Here is an 18648-nt window from a genome sequence, read left to right as displayed (position 1 = left end):
TATGTTTTTCTGAGTAATGAATACCTTGTAATTGTTTTGAAATTAAAAAAAATTGAAGTGAAGATAATAAAAATCACTTTGAAAAGTAGAATTAATTTTAGATTACTTGCAAAATAAACATATCACTTAATATTGAATATTTATTCAAGATAGTATAATTCTTAATACTTATTTAAATATATTTAATTACAAATGTATTTAGTGTATAATAATTATTTCTTTTTGGCTTGAATGGCTTTCTGTAGAGGTATACTGGTATTTAAGTGTTATGTCACGAAACAAAACTTGATGGCCTCATATGGCAGCTGATTAAACGCTCCTTTGTCTTCTGAGGGAGACATGACATCACTGATACAAAATTAAAACAGATTTTTATTTGTTCAACTCAAGAAATATGAAGCTGGGCCTGTGACAGAGACATTCACTGCCTCTGGGTTGAGTTTTTGCTACATCACCCGACTATGCCCTCGGAGAGCACTAAAGCAGTGGGAGTCAAAGGACATGAGATGGCGAACAAAGAACATAAAGCAACATGAATTATTCAATCACATAAGTATAACAGTAGTGAGAAATACATTAAGAGCTTCACATTCTCAGAGAACAACTCAAATCCTTGTAAACGTCGGTTCTCCAGTATCATTCAAGGAAACTCTTTGGGTAAAGTAAGACTAAACAACCCAACAAATCAAAAAAATGAACTCATTTCATTCCATGGATGTTTACATTTTCCTATGTTAACAGCCACAGTTGAATTGTAAACAAGTTTCGACTTTGAATATTGTACAAGGCTCAACGACACTGTTCATTTTCATTACTTCAAAGATCGTAAGTGAAGAGCTGTGAGTATAAAAAGTACACGACACTGGTGGAGACAGTGTGCATCAGTCGCTGAGGCTGTACTTCTTCTAATCTCGCAACAGTTTTATCGTCACCAACATTTTCTGTGTGTACGTCTTACACATGAGACCTGCTGCTGCTCTCGGCAGAATAACACCTGGGTAACTGAATTTGGATATGTTTCCATATAATAGGCACATTTGGAATGAGATATTGAGTGACAGAGATAATGGCCATCATAAATAGATGAGATAGAATGTACGCAACTGGGCCACAAAAAGATTTATTGAATAATGTGAATATATTGACTTGAATAAAATCTTAAAATAATTGTGTTGTAGGTAGTTAAATGATATCCCAGTGTTTTATGTGCATTAGTGTAAAACAAAGTTATCTGGGAACAATCAAAGTGAATTTGACAAAAGGAAAACATAGAAGACACAATGCACACGTAAGACACTGACTGAATCAGGATGGGATGGACTCGTGACTGTTCTTGTTATGTGCAATCTTGTTGTTTTCCTCAGATCACTTTAAAAAAAAACATTCAACGTCCAAATATCTCAAACTATGTTGCAAGATTGTTGTGATTGTTGTTTTCACCTCTGGGAAAACAAATCAATTTAACTAGGAGAAAAGTGTGTATTAGTCTTTAAAAAGTTAATTAGTAGGGTCTTTTAAAAATACCGAGCAAAATCCCAGACAATAAACTGCAACCACAACAAATATGATGGAAAGAGTCACACACAGCAAGATATTGAATGATATTAGCAGCATGACTGGTAATTTACGTTTCTGCATACTATCCGGGAAAGTATTTGCTTTGAATTATGCATCTATTTTTCATGCTCTTGTGATGAATATGAGTTCATTTAATACATAGATTTCTTATAAATATAATTCCTGTTGTAATCCTGTAAAAATTATAATGGCAGACTATGTTAAAGCTGTGTTGAAAACATAACGTGGGGTCCTTTCCATTATTTTCATGGTGGCAGCAGTCGGGTCTTTCAAAATAGTGGTTTTCAGCCTTTGTGCTTTTTATTTGCACAGTAATTAGTGCATTCTGTTTGTATAAACATTAGAAATACATATATAAGACATGGTGCTGGAAAATTAGTATGGCGACAGCTCACAGCAGGTCCTCTACATTACAGCTTGCAATCAAACAGTATCCATCAGTGAAAATGGTTCATAAACAGCTGAGTGGGTTTCAAAACATGCTTTTATATTACAGTCCTTATCAAAGTAGAAATGGGGTTTATTTTTAAATAACACTGGTCACAAAATAAAAGATGGGAAAACTACAGAGGAAATATGACTCTAGTCCCCGCCCTTCAAAACCCCCTCGAAGGAATAAATAATTTCTGCAATAAATAAATCAAAAAATTAGTAAGCACATGATCTCCTAGTTCAACACACATCAACTCCGAAAGGTATCACAAACATGATACGCATGGGCACATTCTAATATATTTATGCCTTCAAACAGGCCCTCTCTACGGGTTTACTTGCTATCCATTACATCACCACTTTGACAGCGAACAACTAAAACCTCCTTTTCCCACCGGGCTCCTCTCCTCTCAGGGATTTCTCAGCCTCAAGCACTCAGAGGGAGAGAGAGAGAAAAAACTCCATGATCATCAGCAGGTTCCCCAGAAACAGTCCCAACGCTCCAAACACAAAATGGAGTCCCATCATCTTTTTGTTTAGCTGTTCTAATATTTGTGAAGGGGCCTCGAAAGCGTTTCCATCTTCCCCTCAAAGGACGGTTGTCGGAGGCGGGTTCCAAACATTCTCAACCCTGCTCCACCCCAACTCAGAGCTCTGTGTGTGTGTGTGTGTGTGTGTGTGTGTGTGTGTGTGTGTGTGTGCGTGTGTGTGTGTGTGTGTGTGTGTGTGTGTGTGTGTGTGTGTGTGTGTGTGTGTGTGTGTGTGTGTGTGTGTGTGTGTGTGTGTGTGTGTGTTGGGGGCTCAGACAGGGTTGGTCTGGGAGAGGTCGTCGGGCGAGTAAGCTGGAGGGAAGGAGTTTGGTTTAATACCTCTGCTCTTCATGTAGGAGATCAGCTGGTCAGGGATCTCCGCCAGCACGTCCTTGGCCAACCTCGCCATGCTCAGCACATGGTTACCTGTCCGGTCCATGTAGTCTCTGAACGGCACAAACTGTTGCGACACGGGAAAGAAAGGTATGACTATGTGGAAGAAAGGTATCCTGTCTGCAGTTTTGTTTTGGGATTAAGGTAAAGTTTTGACCTATAGTTAGCTGATGGAACGCCCGTTCCTACGCTTTGTACACATGGTCAGGTCTAATCGTGCTGTAATGATATCCCTCAAGTTTCTGTGTTCATGTTCTTTCAATTACTTTGTGATGTAGGTGTAACCTACAGTATGTTACATCCAGATCACGTGACCTTTAGCCATTACTGAATAGCAACTACAGCAAATGACTCTCAGTACTTGCTTTCGCCCCACATGGTTAAATATTTGAGGAGGCATACATAAGCTTTGTAGGTGTCCCATAACATCAGGCTCTAGAGTATTACCAGTAGTGGGGCTACAAATGTGAATGAATTTGGAGGTTTTTCTAAAGCAGAAGAGAGGAAGTCACTGAAATATTAAACTGGCTGAATGTCACTGGTAAACATTTGAAAACAATATATTTTGCTTTGAAATAAAACAAAGCAATATTGCCATCTTCAAACTAAAATGTCCACTGTAGAGTTGATATTTTTCATCCATTGTGCTTTCGGGAAATGAGCCTTTCCTCCCCAGGATGAGCAGAGAGAGAAACTAAAATCAGAAAGGTCTCACCTGTACAATGTCTCTTTCTGCCAACTTCCCTCTTGAGGAGATCCTGATGTCGTCACCGTCCAGCTCGACCATGGCTACACACAAAAGATGTTTTATCAAACGATAATCTCCAGTATGCCTTTGTAACCAAATTGGCGCATTTTCATTTATATTTTCTTTTAATAAAACCACCTCTGATGCAAAGACACAACAAACAGGTTTCCACTGATTTTTTTTTTCATATATGCATATTTGTTCTGCAAAGAAGTTTTGGTTATTTCTCTCACCATCAAACTCAGCTTGACCAACTCCAACAATGATGATAGACATGGGGAGTTTAGCTGCCTGTCACAAACAAGAAAAACAGTCAGTTGTCATTCACACACCTGGAAGAACACAAAGTGTATTTTCAGAGAAACACCTGGCTTCAGTGTTTTTATCCGAGCATGGGTTACACTTCCAATTATTTGTGCTCTTCTACCATTTCAATTTTCATTCCGCAAAGTCAGTATTAATCTGCACAGTTCCCCACAAAAGCCAGAGACAGAAACAATAATGAACAAAATAATAAGAAACTAAGATAAAAGAAAATGATTCACTGCATCATAACTGGAAGGTGTTTCACATCACATTGTGTTGCTGTAGTGTGTTTCCTAAAGATGGAGGGATAATATAAAATACATGTTTCAACTCGCAGGACTCAGTTGGAATATTACACAATGTTTTAGTTAACTACTTTACAGTGCACACTTTTTAATTGCAGGTTTGACGATGGTGAATACCAAACCAGTTAAACTGCACTTTGTTCTGAGAGCAGTGGGATTAAAACAGTTAAGATAACATGTAGAAACATGAATAAAGTCAAAAGCTGTATCCATGATTACTTCACCCTACACACTTCCCATGTGGTATAACATTATTTATTAAACATTTTTGCACAAAGACATTTTTCAAATATTGTTGACTCCGATTGAGAAAGCCACATGTCCTGTTTTACTCCAAACCCAAACCTACATGACAATGGTTTAATAAACTTGATCTTTCACACAGTTTGTGATGTGGAGCAATCCACTTCTTGGATTTGAACACGGTCCTGATGTGGAGAATGTGAGAGCTCGGGCATGAATGAATGATATCTGCCTGTAGCAGAAGTGCTTTTACAGGGGTAAAAGTAGGTCAGTGTTCCTAGAAAAACCTCCCGAGGGGGAGGCTTGTCACAGATATATGAGTAAACAGACAGCGGAGGACCACCCTCTCCATGTTCTCCATCTCTTGGCACATTTGACCATTTCCTCCACAGGGCTTATTTCCTCATGACCTCTTGCTCTCCACACAAAAATACATACTTTCTGTTTTCCCCTTTGCAGCAAAGGATACCTCAAAGACATATACCCTATGATGGCCAGATCAGATTCTGTATCCAGAGCTGAATAATTCAGTCTACACCATTTGGTACTTTGCCAGTACAGTAAAGTCACTCAGGGGATCTCACTTTATCATTCTGTCTCAGCTCATACTTCCTCCTCCTGACTGCACGAACCACATTTAACATATAGACACTGACCGCAAATGCCATAAGGTTTTATTTAACATTAAAGGAAACTAATAACTTTTTAGGAGGATTAATTGGCACTAAAAATAATTTCTATTTGTGTACTGTGTTTTTGCTAACACTGTAATGCCCCATATGTTCAATACTGTTCATGTAATATACCTCTTCAAATCCAGCTGTCTTATGTTGTTTCCAAACCTTCAAGGTTGGACAAATTCGGCATCAGCTTGTTTCAGCTCTACCCTGAAGCTATGATGTCTGCATTGTGTGAAAGATTATAATCAAACTGTTTTCTATAGCTGCATAATTTAGATGTCTCATGAATCTTTTTTTGTACATTTCAACAAAACTTTTGTATGTTTGTAAACTCAGCGGGTTTAAACAGAGTTTGGCTGCATGGCATGGGTTTGTACTGAGGTTATTTTTTAGATTTAATGACACGCGTAAACTCCCTGTCTCGATTGGGATAATCAAATGTGACAAGTGTAGTGGCAGAATATCTGTTCATGTGACAAATCATAAATCATTTGAATGCTTATTTTGTAATCAGTTGATGTTCCAGAGCACGCAGGTGAAACTTTTGCTTCATGGATTCAAAATGAGTAGAAGATCTATTAATCCTTTATGTGTGGTTTATTTTTAAAATATTCATGGATTTTATGATAAACTGGTTCAGTCATCCAGACAACAAAGTGACAACAGCAGACATAATCTAATATCTGGACACAAGCTAATTTATTTTCTGGCATAGCAGGTCAGAAAGAGAGAGACACAGAAACTCTCTTCTATAATTTATGATCCTAAAATTTAATTTGGAGCTTAAAGGAAAAATATCGAAGGAGTTGGAGTTTGTATTCACCCCAGAGGCTGTCCTGTTAGATGTGTGGACATATTAGTCACTGAAGGCTAAGCTGTGCTGGTTTGGGGAACAAGAAAAAGCGGAATACACATTTCAGTACACTCTGGCCAGTAGCAGTACTTGTAACATTACCAAAAGAAATCTGCTATAAAAGACATTTCTATCCCAGAGCACAGATGAGAAGGCAAACGTGGAAGGATGAGCGTTGCATCTTTAGTTATGATTCATCTCTGCAGGACAAAGGCTGAACGGCAAGTGAAGCAGGTGATTTGGTCGATTGCTCTGTGGGCAGAGCAAAAAGAGGAGGCAGCGCAGAGCAGCAGACAAGATCTTAAAAGGAAGGTGTGGCTGTTCATATGGTTTGATTAACAGTCGCAAATTCCCTTTAAACCCAGTCTGCTGGGGGTCAGAGCACAGAGCAACGGGTAATTGAAGACTGACTGCAGGCCGCACTGTCGACATATTCTATCTATAAATGTTTTCACAAGACACAAAGGCTGCATAGGCGAGACAAACACAATTAATTCATTTTAAAAAGGACCAAAAAGGTGCCTTGAAAAAACCCATTGACCTGAGACTGAATCTCAGCTGAGCTTCCTGAGGGGCTTAATAAGAGAAGCAGAGAGAGAGAGAGAGGGAGAGGGAGAGAGAGAGAGAGAGAGAGAGAGAGAGAGAGAGAGAGAGAGGGAGAGGGAGAGGGAGAGAGAGAGAGAGAGAGAGAGAGAGGTTAACTTCCTCCAGCTAGTGTTAGAGATGCTCTTACGTTCACTATGGCCTCCTTGGTCTGGGCCATGTCTGATATGACGCCATCAGTGATGATGAGCAGGACAAAGTACTGAGATCCATCTTGAACTGCTGCTGCATAGCTGAAACAGAGAAATCATCGGCAATGGTTTCAGTCAGTACCAGAGAAATTGAATACAGGCACAAATTAGATGTCCATGGATTTACATGAAAACCTAAGAGTGGCAACCACTATTCAAGAGCTTAACAAAAAACAAAAACAAAAATATCAATAAAGAAAACATGTTCTTCAGAAACATTCTTCCCCCCACTACTTCCCCAGCATGTGACACGAAAGCTTAACAGAGGCTCTTCACGTCTCAGAGGTCTATCCAGACACTATTACGAAATCCATCAGAGACACCACAGTGAGTGTGGCCTAGTTTCTATCGCCCATCGCTGGCTGCCCAATGAATAATTTATTAAACTGTTTATGCAAGTGCTGCAGTCTTATTCTTTCAGAAGATTATTGATTGCCAAGCGCTCAATTCACCAGACTTGATGAGCTGGACGGGGGGAAAAACCTGTCGGATCATCATGAGAGCCAAGGGCAGGTCGGAGGTGAGGTGATGTTCAGATTGGCAAATTTGACTGTGAAGCACCAACATTTAAATCAAACAGAGTGCCAAGCAAGCGACGACGCGGAGATCGATGACTGGTCTTACGGGATTAAAGAGACATTTGAAATATTTGACATCTGACATATTTGACAACACTGTGGGACACACTCAGTGGAGACATGTGACCATGTTAGAGTGCTCACTGCAGCACCAAACACAATATTCCATTAATTTGCATTACAGATAACCTACATTTTTAACATTGAGTTTTCTTCACAGATGCCACAGACAGCCATTAATAATAACATACAGTTTGCAGTGTGCATCAACACCTTTCACCATTAAAAGAGCATTGCTGGCTTTCATTAATTAGCCAGCTATCTCTTTGTGATGTATGCAATGCTTGGCGTGATTGTAACCTTCAAATGCAACAGTTCAACAGCCCATATTACCTATTGCACTTCTCAGTAGCATAGCATCTCTCAAGGTCTGCAACATCTTTGTGATTCATTTTTAGTATTTTCATTTTACTACATCCTTTAGATATGCAGAGACTGAAGAACCTGCAATAACATAAATTAAGTCTCTAATGGCTTTTTACTCTACACTATTCACACCCAAAATGTCTGCATTGGCAATAGAATTTTTTATTACTAATATTTTTATCAATTAATTAAAATTCAATAAAGAGGCCTGCAGTAAACTTTTTTAATGTTTTTCTTTTAATTATGCATGCATGTCTGTGTGGAACAGGACTACATAGGGTACATGTATGTATCCTCTTATGGTGGGTAAGGGTATGTTTCTGTTGCAGTTGTTGTTGCATTAGTGAGTGAAAACAAGGAAATAAAACTGTCAAAAAAACAATATAATGTAATGTAAAGCTCTTCAGCTGCCTTAGATTACGACCGACAAGGTGCAGTAACCAAAATATTTAACCAGGGAACCACGTCAAGTCAGTCATCAGTCTCTCAGTTGTTCAATATATCTTCAAGTCAATACAGGTAATGTCCACTATAAAGTTGTGTTGACTCATCAACACATGACATGAAGTACCCTGCCAATGCCACCAGTAAACCTTACCAGTCTGGCTACACTGTGTAAAAAGCAATGAGTTCCAGCACTCTTCTATGTAGCCGAACATCTGATTGTTTATTTTTCCTTTATTGGTTTGGCTCAACTCATATAGAAACCCTCACTCACTGTCTTATAACCTCTGACGGCGCATCGTGAGCTTTATCCACAGATTGATTTTCAAAGGAACGGTGATTGTTCTCTGATATGTTCACTGGGACTGAGTGTTTGTACCTTGCCACATGATTGACAACGGGGGCAAAGTTGGTGGGTCCATACAGCTGAACCGTCTTAAGGCTTTGATGGTAAGCTTCAAGAATCCCCTCCATGCCGTTACAGTACGGGTTGTCTATGTTGCCATTCTGAGGAAAACAAAACATGAAAAAGACAAAAACATTTTTAAAAAAAGGTCAGTCAGAATCTAATATGATGGGCATGACGTAACAAATAATTGATGCTGTAAACTAAATCATATGAAAGTACTGTGATGAAACACATTATGGAGGGTTTAATATCACATTTCTTGTCAAATTCACAAGAAATATGCATTTCATGGCTTGAACATGGCTCATAACGCTACCTAGCATTTCAAACCATCTTGGACGTTGACATTGAGTCAACTATTATGTCCTCTGGGTCATGAAATGGATATTAAAGTTAACACCCTTTAATCAAATGTGGGGCAAATTAATTATCAGACACGGGAAATTGGGTTTACAGGCAAACTATAGCCTGGTCTTTTTCCTGTAGCGTAGCGTTATCTTTGGCACCTACGTACAACATACGTTCTCTGAGGGAGACAGAATACTGCGGTACCCACACATACAACCTGGGTAAAGGACATTATAGGGATGCCACTCTTGATTTGTGGGACATTTTATGGAATAGCTACAATAACATTCATGGTCATCACATACAGTAGCTTTACAATCCATTTCGAACTTTCAACCTCTAACTATTGCTACGTTACTACTCTTCCCCCCACCCTCTCTTGCTCTTGCATTGCCTCGACTCTGAAAGCTCTGGCTTCGGGCATAAGTGGGGTCTCGAACTGATCCGGCTGGTGAACACCGTGGTCCTCCACCACACTACTTGAGGGGATCGTGGAGGGGGGAAGTCCTCCTCTTCTAAAGAGCCCTCTGTGGGTGCCTTGCAATTCTGTGTTGTGCTCAATTTTTATGGCCTTAGGACGTTACCGACAGTAACACCATCAATCTCACAGCCAGCCCCACCTCCCTCACCCCACATTTTTTTTAAATGATGCAGTGGGTGGAGTGAAGCTATAGGAGCTGGGCGTGAAGTTACACTTTTTTTTAATATGTTGGGCTTGAAAGCAAGCTCCGGATTCCTGCATAAACTGAGGCCCCATGTTGTAGCTTTAAATAGAAGGCTGAAGCGCATATTCATATTTACACAAGTATCATGTGACAAGTGAGTGGGTCAAACATTTGTCATCAGTTTTAGTTTAGAGGGCCCCTCATGTTAAGAGCAGGATTTTTGAGATGCTGCCTGCATCCACAGGACCAACTGTAGCCAAGTAGCACCTGGCTATGGTTAAAAAAAAAAAAACACACCATAGAAAGTTGACACAATGTCCGTTTTTTGTACTCTATAAACATACTATTTTGAAGTTTGCCTTTGACAGCGTTCAACCTTCAATCAAAGCTAGGCTAACATGAATACAACCCTGGTGACTGGACGCTCCTTCCACACCCTGCAGCACTGATGCTGCAGCTGGATGTGTTCCAGTACAACAAATGCTTTTCCACCAGAAAAAAAGAAAGCTACTTTTCACTGAATGACATTTTGAAAGCATTCTTAGCTCCCAGGTGTGCTTGTCAAACTTTGCTTCGAAGGTTAGCTTCCTTGGCCTACAGGGCAAATGTCCAACCAAACGTACACAACCAATATATCACCTTGGACCGTAACTTTACCTTTAAACCCACTTACAAGACTAGAGCATGAGAGAATGAGGCTTCAATGATATGCTGAGATGAATGTCAATTTGCAAATTCTAATGGAAATATGGAGTGATGCAGACTCTACCCTCATTAGGCTGCACTATGCAGCAGCCAAAGCACATTAACTGGCTGAGAGAAACCAAATTGATTTAAGAATCCTTCAGCCTTACAGAACCTAATTTGCACTATAAAAGGTAACTGTAATTCACTCTGAATTATGCATGTTAGAGGTGTAGCAGCATTCGTCTCAAAATGCACACATCCATATTGCAAATGCAAACATGCTTACCCATACACGTTTGAGAAAGCACGAGGGCTCTTAAGCTCCACTGGGAGGGTTGAAATAATTTTCACCGAATCTGCTGAAGAATTATGACGCCGAATTAATACCTGAGCATCTGAAATAACCTTAAAAATTACTCACCAGAGGGAACTCATGGGAGACCCTCCCATCCGGGGGCAGCTTGGCACCGAATCCCAAGGCAGGGAACATCTTATCACTGTCATAGTCCTGGATGATCTCTCCCACGGCCTTCAGGGCCATGGCATATGCATTCATCTGGTATGGGTTCATGTAGTGCAGCGAAGTGGACTGGGACGGATTTCCTTTCAAGACGAAAAAGTCAGGGTCAGTGATGCAAACCAGAACAATGAGACTGAACAGACAGTTGCAGTGAGAGTGATCCTAAAGACTAAACTGGATGTTGTGAATCAGAGGAGGTGCTTGGTGGGACTGTCAGGTCCTTCACTGAAAGATTAGAGAGGGAGCATATCGGTTTATTTTGTGCATTTGTGCATCTGTTCGCGCACCATACAGTACCATCTATGATTTGTGTTCTAGCATATGTTTGGTATTTTCCAGATAAAGCTTAGTTTTAGACTTTTTCTAAATTTTTATGATAGTCACTTTTGCTGTTCTCTCTTAAAATAATTAAATACATCAATTTTTTATTGTTTAGCCATGTGAGCACATCAATTCGAAAGAAAGAGGAGAAAAAAAATCCAGCCCCTTGTTTAGAACATGAGAAACGCCATTGTCACACATCAGATGACAAATGGAAGCAGAGCACGGTGATGGTAGTGGGAACGCTCACCATTTGATGCAGTGAAATCAATGGCCACTGTGAAGTGAATCTGAGTCCTGAAACAGATGGATAGGGGAAAGGATGCTGTTAACAAAAGAGCGGCAAGAAACCTCAGTGCTGCAGTTTAATGAGGCTCTCTCTGGTTTCACTGTGCTCTCAGCTCTACCTCTCAATCCATGAGGTGTGATATAACTAAAACCAAAAACATGTTGATAACAGACCCACTTTCGACCTTCACAACGGTTTCACAGATGCTGCTATTGCTGCATCAAATCAGGGTCTCATTGTTCAATTTAAAAAAGGGGGCACAAATTTACTTCTGGTTGAACAGCATCCAAACTAGTTTTCGGATCTTTAGATAACACATGGTTTAAAAGATTTGACAGCACAGTGGCAGAGTCAAAACAACAGAGACTGTCACACGTTGCTGATGAAGGCACAGTAATTCCCCAAATGGTTCCCACAAATGCTTGATAAGTTGATTCATTTGGCTCAGTGACTTGACTGAACATCACAGCGAGGAAGGATATGATTATCAACAAGGCATCAGAGCTGAAAAATAGAAATTATTTCCAGGTTTTGTTTTTTACTACCCTAGCTTGTTTTTCAAGATATATGAACAATTACACAGTGCACCAGTTTGTCCATTACAGCCACCATCATCGTCTTTATTATCATTATAATAACCATTAAACCTTTATTTCACTTTCTTGCCAATGTGCGATCAATGGAGAAATTGGGGTATTCCATTCACTGTATCAAGGTGAAAAAGCAACAGTACCAAGACTCCAGAAATAACTTGATATTTTTTATTCATGAGCTATAGCCAAAACCTTGAAAAGAAACTAACAAGTCCAAACTAGTCTGTGCTGGATTTACTTGTTTCCCTAGAGAGATAAACGCAGAGCGAAAGGATGGTGAGCTTACATCAAAGTGTGGCCTCTTTCATTGTGATTAGCACTGATTGCCTTTTCTGACTTCACCTCCACTGTGAAATTACCACGAGCACAGTATCGGAGACAATGGCGGCTTCTCCCTGAGGAGAGTCTGACCCCAGCTCATTAATCAGCATTGAACTGGACTGCTCAGCTGACAAAGGGGAATTGTTACAGCGGCATGCTGCTTCAATTTGAAAGTCTCCGCTGATTTCTGTGGTTAGTTTTGAGTGTTTGGTTAGAAAATGGGTGGTGAATTTGAGTTAAGGCAGAGTGCCGAACTATAGAAACGTCCACATGGGAACTGTCAGTCAAACTAACAATTAGACACCTACTGTCAAAGGATGAACCAAGAGGATCGTCTTTAGAGTCCGTCCTTAATCAGTTGAACTACCCACAACATGAGTGTTGTTTTATAACCTGAATGTTTACAGGGATAAGTACACAGCAATGACTGGAGTTATATTCATTGCATTAATGGCGTAACACTGTGAACATCCAATTAATACATTTAAAAACAATGTTAACAGTGTTTTCTGTTTCATATTATTGTAGATTTTTTCTATATACTTTATTTTGTAAAAGTAATTTGATGGAGTCAAATTGAGCTCTGTGAAATTGTGATGAGCATGTGTCACTATTTACACAGATCTCAAAAACAAAAATAAACAATAATGAAGAAGAATCAATGTATTCATAAAAAATAAAGACAATCTTCAGTTGCACCTGACAAAAATGAGCCGGTTTGAGTTCAATGGATCTTACATACAAGCATACAGAAAGACATCTTCACAAAGGAGGATTCACAGAAGAGCAAATTACAAATCTCCGTAAATGCAGCTTGAGTATAACATCATTAGAGACCCTGACAGTTTTCACAAGGTCAGCTATGTAGAGGTTTATATAGATACATTTATTCATCTTATTAACCTTAGCCGTGAGCATTTCCTAAGCTAAAACCAGGAGTTGCCTAACCCAAACCAAAGCCATAGTTTATTTGTCATTACCATAATATTTTCCGAGCTTTAACCAGCTACCAGTTGTAGACAAGGAACTGACATAAAAAAATGCAGATCTAGATCAAATTCCTGTTTTTGGAGACTTATCCAAAGTTTTGCTTTTCCATTAGGAATCACTGGGTGAACAGGTGCAGAAATGTTGGCAATCCCACTGTCCATTAGAGAAAAGTACTGTGAGGCTTTTCGAGCCAACAGACCATGGACACACTCGGCTCTCTGGGGAGCTTTATTTGCTGCCGTCTCCCTGTGGCTTGGTGCACATACACACAGTGTCTATGTTTCCTTGGTTTGACTACTTGCATTATTATTTTTGTAGTTTCTTTTGTTGTTTTTTTACCTTAAGAACGAAAATTGATTGGGTTGATGTTGACTGATGCTGCAGTAGTGTCTGTTCTTGCAAGGAACCAACAGCTTGTGGCTGGTCTGTACTGTAGATACTATTTTTATCCCTGCAATCGTACAATCTATAGACCTTGAAAGCAAGACATTTTTCAGTCATCTTTCATTTCTTGGACTTTTCCTTGAGTGTATGGACAGATTTATTATTTCCTACATTTAATCATGACTTCATAAATCTGACACCAGCCTTCATATGGCCTCTAACAACTAGATTCAGTCAAAACTTTCAGTCCAGTAATTTGTCCCTTCATATCACCACTATCTTACCCAGTTTCCCATCTTCTCTCAGTTTAGTTCTCAGCTGAAATGACAGCGCCTCAGTGTGTGTGTCACCTTGATTAACTGCAATAGTTGAAATTTGCCACGCATCTGTCAGTATCATATTGACTTTTTCCCTTCCAGTTACACAAACACCATATGTCAGGAGTCTTTATGATGTGGAATCCCAGCAGTCCTGGCAATCTGGGTTGGGTGGGATATTGTATGCGATGTAAAACATGGTGACAAAGAATGCAGCTGTACACCTACACATCACAATGTGCTGGGAATGAGACACCAAGGCAGCGCAAAAAGGAGCAGTCCAGCAAACATATCTTAACACCAATACCATCTCTTCCTAGTGTTAAAAAAACCAAAAACATTACACATGCATTATAAAATAAGCTGGTAAAAGAACGCTCGTCACAACCGAGATATACATTCAATTTTCAAGAAGAAAAAAAACACTTTCTCTCATTTTGGGAGAACATACTATTTTGGAATGAAACTATTAAACCTTAATAAGATCTCCACACAATAACGGCTGCTCACAAGCCACTACACGGCCCGTCTCGCTGCGAATTTCATTTAAAAAGAAACATTTCAACATATAAATCTTTCATTTGCCTCTTGGAGTCTGAACAGTGTGTGGCTTTTGGACTTCAATTACCTTTATTTGATTATATCTCGGGCCCCAATTTAATCACTAATGAAAACTAATGAAAAACCAATTCACTGTGAAACCAGTCAGGATGTGATGGTGTATGTGGGGGAAAAAAATCCTTTTCTTACCCTCCGTTTCAGAGTTAGCTCTGTCCTTTGAAAAAGCGAGCGGAATAACAACCACACATGAAAGGAGAGGAATCAATAGCAAAAATTGGAAGTTTCGAACGTGAGATCAGATTTATACAGTCTGCTTTTCAGGCTCCTGCTCATTGCTCTCATTTCTCAAACTCAACTCTTTCACCAAGCTAAAACAGATGCCAAAAACTACGCAATCCATGGGATTGACTCTAAATTGACATGTGTGGACGTGAATGCGTAAAATGTAAACAAAATAGAGTAAAATTTGAATTTCATTCACAAAACAATCTTTTGACATGCACATCAATTTCCAATTTTCAACTTGAAAGGTAGAGCACAAGTAATTCTGGAGAAATATTCTTGATATTTTCGAACTCAACAGCAAAAAAAAGATACACAGAAGCCCCGGCCATTTTATATGACGGAAATTGATACTCTCACATTTGAAGCAAAACAAACCTTATGATATAAAACTCAAATGACATGTACACAAACACACCATCCAAAACAGACAGAGTAAATCTAATGCTTCAAATTTAAAAACTTAGGGGACCTGTGGGTTGTGATCAATTAATTTCAATACTGTGCCAAATGTGTTAAATCTCCAACATGTAGAATATTTACATCAATGTATCATTCACAAATTAATGACAGCACTAATGGCTGCAAGAATGCATCTACGTTGGTTGATGCTGAGCTCTCTGCGTCCGGGGACAATTTGGCACAAAAACTACAGCGACAGCTTGAAGAAAAATAGAAGGAACCTCAATCGAAACAGAACGAGAAATGCAGAGATAAATTAGGCCCAACTGCCATGTTTCCGATGGTATCTCTGCAACTGTGCTTGAGAATCGTGATACACAAAGTCTTTTCTGCTGTTGAGAGATCTACTTCTCGTAGATAACATTAGCGAGACAATGACAACAGAAGACACAAAGGCTGCCGCAAGTCTTTCATGATTTAAAAGAGCTTGAGAAAATATCAGAACATCTGATGCTGGAGCAATTTTCATACTTCTAAAAAATTGCCATGATCCAAGAGTGTTTTTTGTTTTTTTTAAGTAACAGCCTTTGTCATCACTCACGCTCCCAGGAACATTACTGAAAACCTACAAAAGCTGATGAGCTCTTAACATCTCTAAATGTCTGTCAACAAAAAGATGAAGTGCCACTGCATAACGCTTCACTGCCTATGCTGGGCCACAATAATTAAGGGGCAGGACCTCTCTCTCATTTCTGTCTATAAACAGTTTAATGTGAAGATTACCACCTCTCATTTAACACGACGGATGAAAAGCTGTATCGCCCTTCAAAATGATGGCTTTATTCAGAGTTCAATCAGAATCTGATTGTGGAGATTAATTAACTAAGGATTGACCTCTAACTACAGGTTAATGTTAAAGCAACTAGTGTGCAGCCTTTGACACTAGATGCATTTAACTTTATTTCACCAGTAATTACAATTATAGCACAATTCGATTCTTTCAAAATCAGAATAGGAGTATAGTCATTCGTATGCTTGTCCTGCAGTGTCTTCTGGGGAGAGTCCTTCTCAGGCGGAAGCATGTATGAAAACATAATATTTACTTGTCTCCTGCCAAGCAGAAGGTGCACCTTCTGTTCAATAACTCCAGCAGTAGCAATTACAATCACAAGGAGTACAGTAAAACTGGAGCCGAACAGCAGGCCCAGTAGGAGTTGTTAGCATTTGATACAGATCCATGTCAATAAAGCGTGTTCTGCTGGTGGAGAGCTGCATTCGGTGTATTAAAGGTGTTGTTCATCTCACCAATGAGCAATCTGACAGAAACTTGGGCAGGAGTGTTGATGGTGACATCTTTGGTCAACAGATTAGTGGTGGGGTCTTTCTCCCTATATTTGACCTTTTTTATCATTTTGTCATTCGAAAAATCTTTCATGGCTTTATGTCCACATAGTAACACTCCTTTTTGTGTCAAGATATTTCTTTGACTTCTCTCCTCGTAAAATTTTAGTGTCTGCAGGTATGTACCTGTTCCGACAAAGTCCGATAAAATGGTTTGATGTGGTCTTAAAACCTTTGCAGGCATGTTGTTTATCTTATTTTAAGACATTTTGTGAGCATACTATCTCGGGCTGCTTTCCGTTACTCTAAATGTCATACATATATATGCCTGCACCAATGTAAAGTAGTGAGGATGTGATGAGCACACGCCCCAACATCAGTAATATTGCAGCGCTCATGAGCTTAAATTGTTAATTATTTAAAGATGCACCAACATGAAAACAAAGCAGAAGCATGTATGTAAAGGTCGCACATTTTTGATTTGTTCTTACTGTACAGTACATTTTCTTACAGTGACCCCCCCCCCCCAAATTAAGATTGAAAATACTGTTACTTTAAGTGTATGTGTGGTTACATTATGCGTGTCCATGTGTGTGAGCTGGGAACAGCCCAACAGGACAGATCTGGGACACTCAGCCATCAGAAGCAAAGCAGCAGAAAACTAAAACCAGGGCAGCCGCTGATCCACCGAGGAACATTTCCATATGTGACAGGTTTTCCGCCCTTAATTAAGCTCTCAGATCTTCTCCATATTTTATCAAAGTCATCCATATTCATTCACACTGCAGTCGTGGCTTTGGACAAGATCGTCTCCTCTGGGTCCACACACAGGCCTCCTCAGTAACTAAAGTCAATAACACTGAGGGAAATGTGGAGGGATGCTTGTACTGCAATGGGCAGCAGTAAAGATGGGAAAGGATGAATCAGAGGAGCCAAAGTAATGCATTTAAATCTACTGTATTAAATCTCACAGCGCTGGTTTTCGACCTTATTTCCATGGATTGGTCACAGCAATAACTTATCTACAATGCCCACAACACTCACTAATTTTCTCTGTGAAGCTGCAGCAAGTTTCACCAAACTAGTTAAATCCCAATGACTGCTAATGTTAAAACTAATATTAAAACTTCAGTGAAGTCCCCTCAACGTACGCTGATATTTTTCAGCTAGAAAAGTTTTCTGATCAACCAAACAAAAAATACAAAAGATGTTTTTATTAAACCTTCATGACAAAGAAATGTAATTGAGTCTTGATATTTTACAGTTTAACCACAAACTTTGTAACGAATAACTGTAAATAAAAAAGAAAACAAATAAAACCAAATACAACCAACTTCATGAAACTTCTTTTCTGCAATGTCAATTCTGTAAAAGCTTTTCGCATTGGCAAACAAACGCTGATACCAATATGTCTGTGAAAGACACGTCAGCCAATATTATCAGCCAACTGATATATCATTTATTATACTATATACCAGTCACTATATGACCTTTTCCCCTTCATCTTTTCTTTACTTTACAGTAAACAGTTGAGAGGCGGATAACAAAATTGGGAAAACATCAAACAAATGTCTCAAGCCAAATTCAAACCAGGAACTTAACATTAAGTACTTGTCTTTGACCACCAGGCCACAGTGATGCCCCACAGTATCGAAATATGCACACATCAAAAAAGCAACTTCACCATCTTTGACAATTGACACTTGCATCAAGAAGCTTATACAGTATATGTGGTAAGAATCTGGTTGTTTTTTTTTGCACTGTGCAATTCTTGTTGAATTCTGTTGCAGATGACGGTGCAGACGGATCTCTGCTGTGTTATTTGAAACCCCTTTAAAGATAAACAGTCAGTGCCAATGGGGAAAGGAGGGCTGTTGCATAGCTATTGCATAGCTGCTAAGCAGAAAT

The 18648-nt window shown here is 39.3% G+C and overlaps 1 protein-coding gene across 2 annotated transcripts in view; it reads right to left on the bottom strand.

Moving 5' to 3' along the window:
* Positions 1 to 352: 352 nt before the first annotated feature.
* cpne5a (copine Va) overlaps positions 353 to 18648 on the bottom strand; it is a 60648-nt gene continuing 42352 nt past the window's right edge. For both annotated transcript variants that reach the window (XM_035646136.2, XM_035646134.2), the window contains 7 exons: positions 11511 to 11557; positions 10841 to 11022; positions 8690 to 8817; positions 6802 to 6904; positions 3915 to 3972; positions 3649 to 3722; positions 353 to 3000 (listed from right to left, as the gene is read on the bottom strand). In XM_035646136.2, coding sequence (XP_035502029.2) covers positions 2812 to 3000; positions 3649 to 3722; positions 3915 to 3972; positions 6802 to 6904; positions 8690 to 8817; positions 10841 to 11022; positions 11511 to 11557 — 781 coding nt within the window. In that variant the 3' untranslated portion in view covers positions 353 to 2811. The remainder of the gene's footprint in view (positions 3001 to 3648; positions 3723 to 3914; positions 3973 to 6801; positions 6905 to 8689; positions 8818 to 10840; positions 11023 to 11510; positions 11558 to 18648) is intronic.

The sequence above is a fragment of the Scophthalmus maximus genome, chromosome 3 (genome assembly GCF_022379125.1).
Source record: "Scophthalmus maximus strain ysfricsl-2021 chromosome 3, ASM2237912v1, whole genome shotgun sequence".
Taxonomy (NCBI): domain Eukaryota; kingdom Metazoa; phylum Chordata; class Actinopteri; order Pleuronectiformes; family Scophthalmidae; genus Scophthalmus; species Scophthalmus maximus.
This window is presented reverse-complemented; position numbering and strand designations above follow the sequence as displayed.